Source organism: Lissotriton helveticus, chromosome 4_1, assembly GCF_964261635.1.
Source record: "Lissotriton helveticus chromosome 4_1, aLisHel1.1, whole genome shotgun sequence".
NCBI lineage: Eukaryota > Metazoa > Chordata > Amphibia > Caudata > Salamandridae > Lissotriton > Lissotriton helveticus.
This window is the reverse complement of record NC_136063.1, coordinates 1,631,510,692-1,631,527,178: the sequence shown is the minus strand read 5'-3', so window position 1 is coordinate 1,631,527,178 and position 16,487 is coordinate 1,631,510,692. Positions and strand designations below refer to the sequence as shown.

Sequence of the window (16,487 nt, the reverse complement as noted above, 5' to 3'; positions counted from 1 at the left end):
CACAAAATTAGGACTGCGCCTTGGTTCACAGAGGAACTAAGAATTATAAAACTGGAATGTAGAACCGCAGAAAAGAAATGGTGGAGGAGTAGAGATCAAAAAGATCGGAAAGTATACAAACTTCTGCACTCCAGCTATATGCTTAATATAAAATTGACAAAAAGAGCATTTCTTACAGAGCGGATTGATAGAGCCCAAAATTGCTCAAAGGAACTTTTTCAAATAATGAAGGAATTTACTACTCCTAATACCGCACCAGAAATTCCGAATTCTCTGGAATGGACTAATGCATTATCACAATTTTTTGAAGATAAAATTACTGCTATTCACATCTCCTTTCCGTATCATCCTGACCTAACCCAGCCAAATTCCTTAGGCACATCTCCTTCCGATCCTCCACACATCATGGAGGAATTCATTAAATGTGATTGTGAGCCAATTATGTCGGCTGGATTAAAAATTAAGTCAGGGACACCCACAGATCTTATCCCCCCTAAACTCTTTCCCACACTTGCACCGGTATTGGTGGAACATCTCACTGACCTTTTTAATAAATCTTTCATAGATGCCGATTTTACGACAATATGGAAAGCTACCAAAGTCAGGCCCATTTTGAAAAAACCTACGGCCGACCCTGGCATCCTGTTAAATTATCGGCCTATATCCCTGCTCCCATATTTCGGGAAAATGCTTGAATCCATTGTCAACAGACAGCTTGTGAGCCATCTTGAAAACCACTGACTTTTCGACCCCTCACAATCGGGTTTTAGGGCACAACATAGCACCGAAACCGCGCTGGTCGAGGTGGCTGATAACATCAGACTGGCGCTGGATAAGCGCCAGTCAGCCATCCTAGTTCTGCTCGACCTGTCGGCGGCATTTGACACCATCTCCCACCGCATTTTAGTCCATCGGCTGTGGGAGATTGGTGTCAGAGGAAGTGCCTTAAAATGGTTTTCTAGCTATCTGTCCAATCGTACCACAATGGTCCAAATTAGAGAAAATGGTGCAAATGAAAGACCGGTTAAAATGGTCGTCCCTCAGGGCTCTATATTGAGCCCGACGCTCTTTAATATCTATATGACTCCTTTGGCCAATATAATCAGAGACCATGGCTTTGATGTTCTGTTGTATGCCGATGATACGCAGATTTTTGTCACACTAGATTCTGACCCTAATGAAACCAAACAACGTTTCCAAAACTGCCTGGTACAAGTTGAGGAATGGATGACTATCAATCATCTTCAACTAAATGGCAGTAAGTCAGAAATTCTGCTTTTTGGCAAAGCGGCACAACATTGGACAGATGACTGGTGGCCAACCAATCTAGGCATCTGCCCAGTACCAAAGGATTCAACCCGTAATCTGGGCTTCTTGTTGGATAATAAATTGTCAATGAATAGTCAAATAAATAACATCATTGGTACTTGCTTCGGACTAATGCGGAGTTTGAGAAAAACCTTTAAATGGATCCCCGTTGTGGCCCGAAAACCCCTAGTCCAAGGCCTAATTATAAATAGGATGGACTATGGGAACTCACTTTTGTCCTCTATAAATGAACACCATCTGAGGAGGCTTCAGGTTCTCCAGAATACCGCAGCTCGGTTGTTTCTTAACCTTCCACGAAGAACCTCCGCTGCTGCCTGTTTAAAAAGTCTACATTGGTTGCCGATTAAAAAGCGTATCCTTTTTAAAATGTTATGCCTGGTCCACAGACAACTGTATAATAAGAGTCCCAAATATTGGACCAAAAAACTCAGATGGTATCAGCCACAAAGGAAACTTAGATCCGGAAACGAACTCCTCCTGACCCCTTTAAGAATACGCACTTCCAGAAACGGCGGCCGAGCATTTTCGTTTCTGGCTCCGGCTGCATGGAACAAAATGCCTTTCCACCTCCGTAATTCCCCTGATCATGGCTGCTTTCGCAAGGGACTAAAGACTTGGCTCTTTGCAAATTAACTGTGTCATTAACGACAGAGACTGCTGCTAGCGCCATGAGACTCCAAGGATGTGATTTGTGCGCTATATAAATGCCCCTGACTTGACTTGACTTGACTCACTCTTGGAGTCCTGCTCACCACTGTGAGAAAATGGGGGCAGAGACAGGATCGTGACTGTGTGGTGTCTAAAATTAACTCAATGTCTGACATTTGGGGGCTCATGTTTAATAGTGGCTTTGAATGCATGTTGATATTTTTGTATGTACATATTAATGCCTTGAACGCATTTAAAATATGGTATGTAATCTGCCTGTACAATCATAACTTTTCACAACATCAGGATTTGAATCTGATATGATTCATAATTTATGTTCTTGTACAACCAAAATCACTCTGTCCAATTACTTGGGTTGCTTCTGAATAGCTTGTCCCCATCAACCCATTTTCTAATTTGCTGAAATTGCATCTAGCATGGAGTTCATGGGACCGTCTTTTCTTCTTAACATACACAACTTAAATAAGCATATCAAGGATATAGGTTGCACTTTTGAAAACACCATAAATAAATCTGGTTTCGTAATTTAATAGGGACATTTCTGAAACATCCCCTGTATTGTGACCTCAATGTCTGGGAGGATGAATGCAGATCCTGTCTTTATTAGACACAATGGTTATTTAATAGTGCTAAACATTTTTTAATCACTTTTTATTTTAAGGACAAATCTAGTGTTGGAAGACGTTGCTGATTTCTTATATCAGAGTCTGACCGGTGGGAGGGGATTTGTCTTGCTGATTTAACAAATGTAAATTATTTAGGTTATAACACATTGTGTTTTCCCCCATGCACGACCTGCAGAAGTCTTCGGAAGAGCGTATTGCTAAGTTAGAGCAGTTGCATGCTGAAGAATTGGCGCGCAAAGAACAAGAGCTGAAGGACAGATTACAGACCCAAGAGCTGCAGTTTGCTGAACAGATGAAGTCAGCTCTGGTAAGCCTTCCTTCCACCTTTAATCATAAAGACACAAAAATGTCTCAGAACTGCTTTGTGCTGTCTTCTACTCATTAGTCTTTTTTTTTTAACGTTTCCTATTATATGCTGTTACTGATGTCTTGCTGAGTTGCAGTACATTTTGGTTTCGGGTGGAGATCTAGGGTTTTCTTTATTTGTACTTAAAGGTGTATGTCATTTGGTGTCAGCATGTGTCGCAGATGGCATTCATTGGGTGTTCATACACACCCTTCCCCAAAGACCAATATTATTGTACATGCAATCACAAATAAGAACTGGATAAGCTGAGAAAAGGCTCTGCGCACTCACCCATTGATGTCAGTTTATCCTGCTGACAAAAAGTTAAATCAAATACAGTGAGGGTTGCGGGGAGTCAAAATCGTAATATAATCACTCATTCCACCAAAAGTATATTATTCATCCTTTTAATTTTTCTTTCAAACATCAATATAATTGAGCTACATTACATCCATCGATTTGATTCAGTATAGTTGGGTTACATTCTGTCCATCAATATACAGAAGTACATCACATCCAATACAGCAATTATGTAATAAATGTATGAAGTAGAATATTAAGAGTGCCAAGTAGAAGCAATGAAGTTGCCAACACATGTTTTGTGGAATAATGTCTCAGCTTCTTCAGGGCTAAAGGAGAAAAGGAAGCCAAAAAATAAAACCATGTACGATTTTACGGAACAGAAGCAAGAAATTATTTATATCCTTCATAAATATTGGTTATGTACACCAAGTATGTGGGAGCAACAGTCAGAATTCCACACACGGCAAGAAACCTATCATTTACACGAGTATCACCCAAAAGAAGAGGCCAAATTTCTATACGGCAATACATGAAGCTACAATTGGAACGAAGAATTTTAAAGCGTAGTATTAGGACAAAAAGTCAAAAGTGAAGCCAAAAGTTTTTTCTAACAGAGAACAGAACATTAACAAGTAATACTTATAAAGGATCAGCTGAAATGAAAACTCCTGTTGTGATCAGAATTCAAGACATAAAAAGACATAAAGGTATAAGTAGAGAAGGAAATAAATTCATAACATTTATTCCCAACAGACACAAAAAGGATTCTGCTGGAAGAAAAGAAACAATAAGACCGGAAAACGGCATAAGCGTTACTTAAAAAGGTAACTCAACAAAATCTACAGCAGTAATCTAATACAGCATAGAAAATACCATCCGGAATTTTCAGACCTAGCACTGCAGTAGCACCAAAAGCAGTAATGATTTATTTAATTATTTGAAGAGTTTTATAGAGCGCAAACAAGACCCGGCTGGGTATCGGAGTGATGTACAGCGAAGCCCGCTGGTGGGCTGGTACACGAGGACAAAATAAATAGCTAAACTTCTGCAGTAGAAGAAACCATGGAGACCAAGTAGACATGTAAACAGTTAACAAGATGAAGAGTTCGTAGTGGACAGGGAATACAGGGTTGTAGTTCAATGACCATTAGTTGTAAGGCTAAGTGACTAATGTCACAGGTAACTATTCCGGAGCAAACCTTTGACTTCTTTTTTTAAACGCATAGGTCGAGGGGTTCATTCTAGTTTCTGGGGGGAGGGTGTTCCAAATTCTAGGAGCAAGCCCTGAGAAGGCACGGCTGTAGGTTATCTTCTTTTTGAACTTCGGTGGTTTCAGCAGTAATGTGTGTGAACTTCTTAGTTTACGATTCCCACCTGATAACTCAAGTTTATTTGCCAGGTAAGTGGGTGTGTTCTGATGGAGCGCTTTGTGCGTTAGGCAGACTATTTTATACCCAACCCTTGAATCGATGGGCAGTCATGTGGGATGGAGAAGGTCTAGTGTGATGTGGTCATGCTTTCTTGAGCGGGCGAGGAGTCTGGCAGCAAAATTCATATTGGCCCTTAAAGGGGTCAGTTCAGCTTTGGGTAGCCCTGCCAGAGTAGCAATTCTGAAATCTAAATGGGAGATAACAAAGGGTTGGACAGCTTGTTTCAGGTTTGTAGGCGGCAGGAAAGGTTTGATTTCCTGGGTGCAAATAGTTGGTGGTTGGCTCCTCTTGTTGTTGCACTGATGTGATTTTGCATATTCAGGCATTTTCAAGGATTAAGCCGAGTTATCTAGTGGAGCTCACAACTTGAGGAGTGCAATTGAGGGCTGTTAGTTGCTTGAGCCAGTCCTGAATGGGTGCAGTGTGGTTAAGGGGGGGGGGAGGGGCGCAGTCAGGAGGAATTCTGTTTTGAGTGAGTGGATTTAACATAAGGTGGTTGTGAGCTAACCACTGCTGAGTTTCCAAAAGAACATGGTGAGGGTAGTTACATCGTCCGGAGAGGAGATTTTCATATACAGATGGGTATCATCCATGTACGTATGATAATGAATGTCAGATCATTTCAGAATTTCGGTGAGAGGTTCCAGGTAGAAGTTGAAGAAACTGGGTGAGAGTGCAGATCCTTGTGGAACTCCAATAAAGACCTTCTTACTGTTGGAAAGGTCGTTGTTGATTTTGATTTTTTGAGATGCATTTTGAAGGAAAGTGGCAAACCAATTTAGCACTGGACATGATAACCCCATCCTTGTCTCTAGCAGGTTGATTAGTTTGTCATGTTTGACCGTGTCAAACGCTGAGGAAAGATCCAGCAGAATAATTAGGCAGGCTTTGTTTTGGTCAAGTATTCGTAACGCATCGTCTACTATGTGTGTTAATGCAGTTTTGGTACTGTGACCAGATCTGAAGCCTGATTGGTGTTGGTCGAGTAGTCGGAAAAGCTCAATGCTGTTGCAGAGTTGTGTATGGACATACTTCTCAAGAAGTTTGGACAGGGTCATTATATTGGAGATTGGTCGGAAGTTGTTCAGATAAGTCTGTCATAGGTTTCTTTGGTATGGGGTGACTTGCCCGTTCTTGAGGCAGTCTGGGATCACTCTTTGTGTGCAAGATTCATGTACATTCTTCGACCAAAGAGGGAAAATGGATGAGATAAGTTCATTAACGAGTTTGGAGGGTATAGGATCAAAGAAGTGATGTACAGGAACTTTCACGCCTAAAATAACAATCAACATGAATGTGTATCCTAATCTAGCCAACCATCTGGCATAACATAACTAAAATATATGGTAACATAATAATCCATAATATAGATTAGGTTTGAAAAAAGTCTCAGTAATTCAACCTGCGGCTGTCAAAGCGCAAGTGCATTATAGTCATCACAAAAACAATCTACATCAATCTGAGTAGGACCGCAGTTGATTAATTGTACCATTGTGAGTGGAAGAAACAAAGACATAGAATGAGGCCATTAAGTAAAATGCAACTGATATAACATAGCAATCCCTAGTACAAACATTCCTGCATACAGAAAGTTGCCATATTTATGTCCCTACGGACACTAAAAGAAAAGCAAAGTGTAGATCTACTAACTATAGCCATGGAATCCCTCTATCTATAAAAATATATCATACGGTTATACTTACAATTGGGTTGTGCCTTTCAAAGTTGTGCAGTTGCAGCATGAGTATTTCTGTCTCAAGTCAACATATACATATTCACAAAAAGAGAAAGCAAAAAAATACCAAATAGATTCCTAAGTCTCAAAGTATTTGCGAGCCTTTAAAACCCCAGCACTAAGGAAAAATCCTGCATGATTGATACTTGCAACCGGCGTGCTTACGCATAGACCACCTTAGGTCCTCGAAGAGGGTGTACGATGTCAATGGCAAATTTGAGCTTTAATGACATTTTTGTCTGTGTTAAATTAAGCTTTATTGCAGGCCTCATATATTTTACTTTTATAAACACACTGTAGTTTGTTTTAGGGTAATTCTTCAATGTTTATAAAACAAATGTTACTAGTTAATCTGTTTCAGTGCAGGAATCTACAATCCCTTTGTAATCTCAATATCTCTGGCCTTAAGACAGCAATAACTTATATTCTTAGGTAACGCAGGAAAAAAACATGACATACTCGGAGACAGATTTGCAGAACTTAACTTTTATTTTGTTGACAAATGGTATTTTCTGTTGGATACTTTAGCCAGCCTATTCCTTATTCTTGTGAATCTCCACAAGCACCTGACTGGACCTGGCTACAAGGCAAGTGCTCTGACACCAAATCTATTTTTTGTCTTACGTGCTCTTCATTCTGATACAGATTTACCCCCCGTTATTATTTGTTTCAAAATACTTATTTTGCAGTGTTTTTAGGGCAATGGTCCTGACAAAGAGGTCAGATTTTCATAGATGTCATTCATGTCACTCTTGAAGTTTTTTTGGTGCTCATGTTGTCTGCCCTTGGGGTTTGGATCTTGTGCACGCCTTCAGGATACTGGTTGTGGCTTCTTGCCATTGATGACTGTTGTGGACTAGCCACGAGAGAAAGATATTTTCACATCTATAGGCTGCAGCGAACAATGGAGTTGGCACCTCATCAGGTCCCATTACTAGAATAGGTACTGATGGGTGGCATAATTCCTGAGAATCTTCCTGCACCATGTTTAATACATGGAACGGAGGATTCACCTTCGACTTGGCATCCTTTGGCTGGCAAACTAGCCCTCAGAACCAAGTCCTGCTTTTGTGGACATAAGCCAGTCACTAGTGCCTAGTTCCATTCTGACTCATTAGCCCCTCATGTGTACTTTCAGCAAGGCTTTGTTAGCGGTGCTTCTACCTCCTTTGGCTCCTTCTGGTGCACCTTTAGGCCCCAAAGTGCCTATGATACCTTCAATTGTGTCTTTGCTAGTGGCCTTAACCCTGGGCCAGGCGACCTCACTTGTGCAACTGAAGCAGCTTCAACTTTGACAGCCTCACAAGACCGTACCAATTTGTTTCAGCATCAATACTAATACCAATGTCTTCTAGGACTCCAGTTCTGGCTCGCTCATTGGAGATACTTTATTTTTTAATTTTTTAATTTTAGAAGTTTTATATAGCGCTAACCTGACCGGAGGGTATCTGAGTGCTTCACATCAGTTACAGAGCAGAACAAAGCAGAACAAAACATAATCCAATAAAGCGAGAAGTTCCAAATAAGAATATTAATGATGTGAATGATGAAGAGTTCCATTTCGGGGTCTTGTTGACACAGCGTTGGAGAGGAGTGAAGTGTCTACTTAAGCTCTCAAACTGCTCCTATCTGTTCTCTAGGGATCGATCGAGGAATAGGATTTTGAGCTGACTTTTGAATTTAGCGAAGGAGGGAACAGGTCTGATGTGGGGGAAATAGAGTTCCAGATTTTGGGCGCATTTCCGGCGAAGGACCTGGGTGCGTTTTTTTGTTTTCTTGATTTCAGTGGGATGAGTAGTAGGGTGTTGGAGCTTCTGAGGTTCCTGTTCTGACCTGCTTTTTTGAGTTTGGCAGCCAGATATTCAGGTTCAGTGGTGTGAAGGGCTTTGTGTGCCAGGCAGGCTGTTCTGAAGTTCACCCGCATTTCTTTCGGTAGCCACTTGAGTTCTTTGAGTGCAGGTGAGATATGATAAAAATTCTTTATTCCGGTGACCACTCTGGCAGCCGCGTTGAGAGTTGTTTTCAGAGGTGTTTTAGCTATTCCCGAGAGAACTACATTTCCATAGTCTAATCTTGACAGCACCAATGATTGGGTGGCTTGTTTGAGATCTTTGGGCGGAATGAAAGGTTTTATTTTGTTCAGTAACTTCAGGTTGAGGAAGGCGGTCTTAGCCGAGATCTTAATGGGTTTGGTCATGTCCAGTTTTGAGTCTAGCGTGATGTCAAATGATTTAACAGAGTCAGCCAGGGTGAGGTTCCCATTGAGCGCATCAATAGCTTTTAACCACTCGGCCATTTGTGGGTTCTCTTCTATGTTCGATATGAGGAGTAGTTCGGTTTTGTCCGGATTCAGTTTTAAGTGGTTACTTGACAGCCAAAGTTGCACTTCCCTCAGTATGTCGCTGAGTCTTTGAGTGTCTTTAACAGAGGAGATTTCCAAGTAAATTTGAGCATCATCAGCATATAGGTGGAAGGGAATGTTAGCTTTTCTGAGTAGGGAGGTGAGGGGTTCCATGTAGATGTTAAAGCATTGAGGGGAGAGCACTGACCCTCGGGGTCCTCCCCTATTGGCGGGGTGAAGGCCGGACTCAAAGCTTTTGATTTTGATTCTCTGGGAGCGATTGTGTAGGAATGAGGAGAACCATTTGAGGACCACCTCGTCTAGACCGGCCTTTTTTTCGAGAGTCTTGATGAGAAGTTTGTGATCTACTTTGTCGAATGCTGCTGATACGTCTAGGAGAATGAGGAGGCAACATTGGTGCGAGACAAGTGATTTGTGATATCATCGATTATGTTGAGGATGGCGGTTTCTGTGCTGAAGCCTTTCCTGAATCCCGACTGATGGGAGTCAAGGAGGTTGATACTGTCCAAGTATTGAGTTAATTGTTGAAGTACACATCTTTCTAGGATTTTGGAAAGAAGAGGAAGGTTGGAGATACCTGGGGAGATTACTGTTTTGCATACAGTAAAACACACAGTGAAGACCTGTCTTGGTCCTCCTCTGGGCCTTGCTCATTCACATCCACACGGTCAATAGTAAGGACTCCAACATCATTCTTAAATTGATTGTGATGAGTGGCCCTTGTCGGGTCTCCAGAACATAACTGGTTTTAGTGCCCCATAGGTTGTCTCTGATTGTTCCCTTGCTGTCCCTTGGATAGATTTGTTTTCTTTTGACGCAATCTTAGGTAAGACAGCTGAAGTACTTGTATTGCATATACTGCTGTTCTTGGGAGACTGTCATTAGTATGGGCATGTATTTTATTGCAGCCAGTTGAGCTGTTGCAGTCCCCCAGCTCTTGTATCTCCCCTTACTTGTATTGTCTCAGATTCCCTCTTATTGGCAAGTTCATGCAAATGTTAATGCTTAGTCACCTTGTCACTGGGACTTGGTAATTGGGATGCTGTGCTCTGCTCTATAGTGCTATTTTTTAGGTCGAAGCCTGCGTTGCAGCGCATGCGCTGTTGCAGGCGAGAGTTCTTGTAAGCAAGAAGGGGCATGAAACCACGCCCCTTCTGCCATTGGCCGGCCTCGCGAAATGGAGGCCTGCCATTGGACAATGCCCCTGTTTGGATGATTTGTCCGCTATACTCCCTCCTTTTGAGGACTCCGGGGCCTGACTTCTGGTGTCGCAAGCCGATTTCCTGAAACATTGCTATGGCAACCACTAGGCCGGTCACGGAGTCCTGGAGGGGAGGGTTTCAGTAGCTGTTTAGGCCCCTTTTTTGTGTGCGTGCGGTTTTCTGTCAGTGTTACCTCGTTCTCCTTGCTGGAAGGAGGCATTGCAGTGGTTGTATATACATATTATTCCCTTTAGGAGTTAGAGGATGGACCCTCCTTGTTTTGTATTTGTAGCACGCAAGGCGTGCTTTCACTTTCACAATGGGACCACGCGCACCACTAGCAGGATGTTCACGCAGCTTACCCAAATTGTTTTTTTAGTTACAGTTATTGAATTTATTAGCCTTGCTGTTTTGTTCTGTACTGGTGGCAAACATGGATTCCAGCGTAGCCCATGCAGTCGAGCACCACAGTAGAAGTAGTAAATGTCTTCTTTTTCGAGGAAGCATAGAAACTACATTCCGTTTCAACTCCAGCAAGAATGGCTCACATAGCCCAATGTCGTTCCCAGCCTCTGTGCTGTTTTTTTTGGTTTTTTTAGACTGGAAAGAGGGGAACTGGGTGTTTTTCCAAGAGCTCTAGCCACCCTGTCATTCAAATAGTAAATGGTGATGTTTTACTTTCCTCCAGGAAAGGTCATGATTTACTTCGCCTTGGTAACTACACACACCCACTCAACAAAACTTTGACGTACTCGACACGCAAACACCCCCATCTGCAACACACACATAACTGGAGTAAAGACATAAACAGCTCAGCTTCTGTCTCTCTGAAGGGATCGGTGGGTGAGCACAGAATCCCAGACCCTGTTTCCTCTGTTAGATGTCCCTGCCTGACCGGTTTTAACTTTATTAAAAACTAAGCTTGCCCAAGAACCCACGGTTTGCTGCTACCTTCGTACACATCCAGGTATTCTGTGCTGCTCCTCAGTTGGGTTTGTGTGATTGGCACATGCATTGTGAAAACACTCCAAGGTGCTTCCAAAACAACTTCTCCTAAAGGTGGCATGGGGCGTAGACCTGTAATTTCATATTTGTAGGACTTTTCCAGTCCCCACTGTTAAACAAAAATCCCCTCCCAGGCATGTTTGCTAAGGCAGCGGGCACTGCCCCTCGTCCTGCCTCCTACTCACGGAGGCACACAAGCCAAAATGTGGAGCCAGCCCAAAAACGAACACCAGACTGATTATTCGCCCTGTTTATGCAGAAGACTCAGGTTTTTTGGTTTTTTTTACGAACGAACGGCGTTTGATATGTGAACCTGTCTCCCTCCTAAAGAATCCCTATAGCCAAGGCAAGGTGATTGCTAAAGGCAGTACCCCTTCGGTTCTCCCCAAAAACAGGAACCCCTGGTGTTAGCTAATAGAGTTACCTAGTTATTGGCACTTTTCAGAAATATTTGTTGCCGAAATATTAGTATTAACATGTCTACTGAGCAGGATGTTTTAGCTTGAGAAAGTTAAAATAAATATCAACATTTTGCCTAACACAGGGGATTTCTATGTTCAAAACAGCAAGACTTAACATAATTGAGAAACGTGAACACACGCAGATAAATGCATACTTAATAACACACAGAAAGCACAGACACTCTCACATATTAAAACGCGCCTAGAAGCAAGTATAGAAGACACACAAAAAACCCTAAACGCCCAGGAACAGAAGGCACACAGACACACAATTATACACAATACAGTTATATATACAATAAACCAGTAGCGGCTGCCAGTAACAAAGGGTGGTGAGGAGGGTGGCGAGAATGCGGGGGAGAGTGAGTGTGGGGATGGGGGATTGATAATAATTTGTTTAATGTACCTGATGCCACCGACCGCCTCCTGCATCGCGTTGCTCCTTCTGGCCATTTCCTGAGTCCCAGCAGCCCCTGGGACAGACTCCCAGCCAATCCCTGTGCTGCTCTGCAGCATAGGCATTGGTCTGAGCGGGCGCCAAAGACACCCTGCTCGGACCAGGGAGTCTGTGGGGGTTTCTCCAGCCCGGCTGGTGAAACCTAAGTGCGCATGTGACCTGAGATGGCCAGCCAAACATACATGAGTACTTACGGACCAGGGAGTGCACAAGCACTCCTCCTCCCCCTCTCATGCCCCTCCATGCACAAGCTGGTAAACAAACAAAAAAACGATGCTGGAGCATCGTTTATTTTTCCTTTGTGGCTCTGCAAAAGGCAGGGGGGCGATGCTCCTCGGCCATTGCGGAGGATCCGCCACTGCAATTAACACAGTCATGCAAACACAGAACATACAAGAACACACACAAGCATGTTTACAGACTCATGAGCACGCACACGAGAAAGCAGGCACACACATATAAACACTCATAGAATGGCACTATAACACAGGTAAGCACACACACATGACATGCTATCAGATTTATAGTATGGGCATATAAATGTTACCTGTGTCTCTCTTTAGCACCAGGACACACACCACCCAGGCCAGTGCAGTGTGTCTCCATGCCCAGTGCTCTGCGTGCACCAGGTCGCACACCATCCGCAATGCAGTGTCTCCCTGCCGAGCAATTTGAGTGCACTACGATTCCTACCACCCAAGCCAGTGCAGTGCGTCTCCCTGCCTGGCTCTCTGGGTGCACCAGGACACACGCCAGCCAAGCAGAATCTGTAGTAAACTTTTGTACTTAATACCATTCTTATTTGAGTTTAGAGTTTATCTGTTTATATCTTTTATGTAATTCGTATACTCTGAAGTCGTTATGTAATGTAACTGGTTCTATTCTAAAGTGCTCTGACACCTTATGGTAAAGTAAATAAATCTCTGGGAGGCCCCAACTTGTCCTCCTCCTCCATGCTGTACACTGTATTTTTATTTCCTGCTGCCTTTGTGTATTTCGATCAGTCTGTCTCCCTCATTCACATACCAAGCATTTGCAGTGCAATAGGTCTCACATTTGCAAGAGTTTTAGCTATAAGCCTTGTAAATGACAATGCCTTTTAATGTATGTGTTTGTGTCCGAAACAGATAAATAAAAGGCTTTGTCATTTACAATGCCAATACCTTAAAGTCTCACAAATGCGAGACCTATTGCATTGCAAATGCTTGTTTAATATTGTTGCTGCCCTACTGTCGAGATATTGTATGTTGTTTACGGTTGCACTTTTTAGAGTGCCATGCTGGACAGTTTTTTTTTTCCTCTGGAAAATTCTTTACAGGTTGTATCTGTCTCCTCATTTGCCAGCATGTTTTCTGGGGCACACATTTCAGCTGTTTTGTTGTTGTATTTATATTTTCAAATATGAGCCATAGACATTATTTGGTCCAGTTTTCTTATGAGTTTGTGGCTAGAGCCACGCACTATTGTCTTACAACTGTTGTAAGTGTTGGTCTTTTTGTTGAGGGCTGCAGGTTTGGTCGGTGGTTCAGCATTTACACAAATAGGTATCCTCACCCACTGACCTACTTCGGGCATACCTATTTACTCGCCGTCTGCTTAAGAAATATGATTATTTCTTTTGGTCAACCCTCACCCACTCTAGTAGTGGCATGTTTCATCATTGGGTCTCATCCTGGTTTCTAAAAACCAGGATTGACTCAACCATATTCCTGGTAGCACTTTGAAGAATAATTAGCAGCCGGGGTCTTGGAGAATAAAAATACCTTAAGCTACCCAGGTATCCCCTTTATTAGTGGTTGCTCAGGTATGGTTAAAATGGGGATAGCGGCCCTATTACCCTACTCACTTGTCGACATGTTTCTGCCCATAGACAGTTTCCTCTTAGGGTCCCTTGGCTTTCATCAGAACACGTTTTTACCCCAGATCTTCTGTAATCATGTCTATATCAATTCTGGACAAAAGAACAGACAAATATGAAACCTAGAAGCATGTGAAAAAGCAGGCTTACTAGCCTGGAATATGGGGAATGGTTTGTGATACAGCTTTGCTGCTTTTCTACTTTATTTGTGTGTGCTTCTTTGTAGGCATCTATTTATAATGCTTGCACGCTTTTCTGGCTTCCATAACTTGTGGACGGAGATAAAAGGGGCTGTCTCATCCACTTCTATGCCATGTTGAATGTGGCAAGGTTGTTTTTGATGATGTTTTGTCTGTCAGGTTCTAGAGAGACATGCTGGTTCTTGGTAGAAATGCATAGCCTTATTTAAGTCGTTTCCTGGCTGACTTGGTTAAAAAATACAATATTCATGGTATGTTGAAATGTAATTCTGATGTGTCGAAATGTATGCATTTTCTTTGAGTGTCAGGCCACTATGATGTTGTAAGACCAGTTCTTTTCTGCTGTCTAGAAGTGTCCCTAGCTGATGCATACTCAGTTTGACTGTTCTATTCTGGTTCTGTTCATCTTAAGGCTTTGTCTCCATCATCAAGTGCAGGGATGGTCATCTACATGGGTCTATATGGCAAGGCTATTGTTTACGTTTTCTCCTCAGATCATTGCACTTTTGGTATTGATTGTTATGGTAAGGAATCTGCTGGTAAAAGTATCCTTCAGAAAACTAAATTATCACCCTTTGGTAACAATTTTACTGGTGGATACTCTTTCTACCTGAAGATTCCCCACTGACCTGCCCACCTCCCCGTTCAGAGGTAAGGATCCCATTAGTTTTCCTGGACTGCATTTCTGTCACTTTTGTCACTCTGATCTCCTCCTCTAAGTGCATGGAGAAATTGATGTCAGCTGATAAAAAAAAAGGGTGGCACAATATACAGCTTTGGAGGACGTGGAGTTGAGTTTGAGACGTGGGTTCAACTATCAGTGCAGCAAAGCAATTTCAAGTATTTCAGATCCAGTTTGCTTCCTTGGAAGATTCATAAAGTGAGGCAACGGCAGGTAGAGTAGCCACCAGAAATAATATTACCAAAGGTATCTTTTTCTTTTAGAAGTCTGTGTCTCAATTGCTAAACACAGTGCCTTGTCCTTTTTGTGAGGTCTATATCAAATTCAGAAACACTGAATAGCTCTTCCAAAGTGAAGTATTCTTGAACTAATTTTGAAGCTAGATAAAAAATCTCAATGCAAATTATATTTTTTCATAAAGTTATATAAAATATCTGACTGGGAAAAAAGGATTCAAAATGACAAAGTGCAGTCTTGCACCAAAATAATAATGCTCGGCTGGCCTAAGGGATGTTATTCCTTACTTACTTGAAAGGAGTTGGAAGTGGTTAATCCTCCGCCATTTTTGTGGGATTCATAATGTGATGCCTCTTTGTGTTGTTAAATTTGTGTAAGTAAACAATTCTAAAGTAAATAACTAATTTCTGGCATTTTGTTACTATGTTTGTGTCGACCTTTTTATGCATTGGTCCTAATAATTACTTTTTTTGGTTACAAGCCAGTGTATGTCTAGACATGTTCTACTCTTAAAATATTGTATATACTACTTTGTGTTGATGACCAGCATTATCCTTTGTAAGCATTCAGCTATGTAAAGAGCTGAATCTGGTGGACCATAAATGGGCAGGTTCTGTCAGGTACCGAGTACCAACATTTCTCAGCAGGGTTGCAATCGTTTTAATGACTGAATACCAGTGCTTTTTGGTGATAAACAGTTACTCTGGGTTAATGAGTTCCCATCCATGTGTATTTCCATTTCAGTTTATAATTCGTTGCTGTAGGATGCACAATGGAGGAATGGGGTGGGGGGCAGTGCCACATGACATGGTGGAAGTCAGCATTTGGGCAGGGGCTTCAGGGACATTTCTTGCTCAGGGTCATGCCAGCCCGCCAAAGCAGGGTGAGATAGGTGGTGTGGAGGTAATTCAGTTGAAAAAGCCTGAACCTCAAGGATATTGCTATCTCTTAAAGGGTCAGTTGCACCACGGGCCAGTCCATGTCTTCAAATTGCCTGACCCATCTCTCCCACTTTTGCCTCAGGGACTGGAATCCATCAGCAGCTTTTATCAATAGTGTGCAGCAAAATTTAGGACACCCCTCCGATCCCCAGTCTTACCCCCAGTAGCCTGGCCTCGAGGGGGGCTATGCTCAGGAAGAGTGAAAGTCTGAGATTTTTATGGTTTGAAGGTGTGCCGCAGTTGGAGGGATTTATGAAACTGTACTGAGGGAAAAGTGTGCAAGCAATTCGTGGAATGAGCCAACCGTGCCCCCCACCACACACAGACGACCCAAGAGTTTTGATGCCAATTCTGTTCTATTTGGCATATCCCTGTTTTTGGACAGTGTACAAAGATGGCGCCCTACCACAACGCTGTCTGGCGTGTCAGGAGTTTCCCCAAGCCCAGACTCATGGATGACCCTGCCAGCTCCGGTAGACCACCTTGGTTACTTCGGGTAGGTTATTTGGGATTGGGTTGTCATAAAGAATTCCCATCAGTCTGTCGAGTCCTAAGAGAGAGAGAGTCAGTTTGATAAGCAGGGTTGGGCTATCATCCCGTCAGTCATTAATAACCAGTAGTTTTGTGGCTTTATAGTAGAGCTA

The 16,487-nt window shown here is 42.5% G+C and overlaps 1 protein-coding gene across 4 annotated transcripts in view; it reads left to right on the top strand.

Annotated features, from left to right (window-relative positions):
* The window catches only part of GOLGA4 (golgin A4), a 717,645-nt gene that overhangs the window by 406,422 nt on the left and 294,736 nt on the right, over nt 1-16,487 (top strand). For all 4 annotated transcript variants that reach the window (XM_078688271.1, XM_078688272.1, XM_078688270.1 and 1 more), the window contains one exon: nt 2,800-2,931. In XM_078688271.1, coding sequence (XP_078544397.1) covers nt 2,800-2,931 — 132 coding nt within the window. The remainder of the gene's footprint in view (nt 1-2,799; nt 2,932-16,487) is intronic.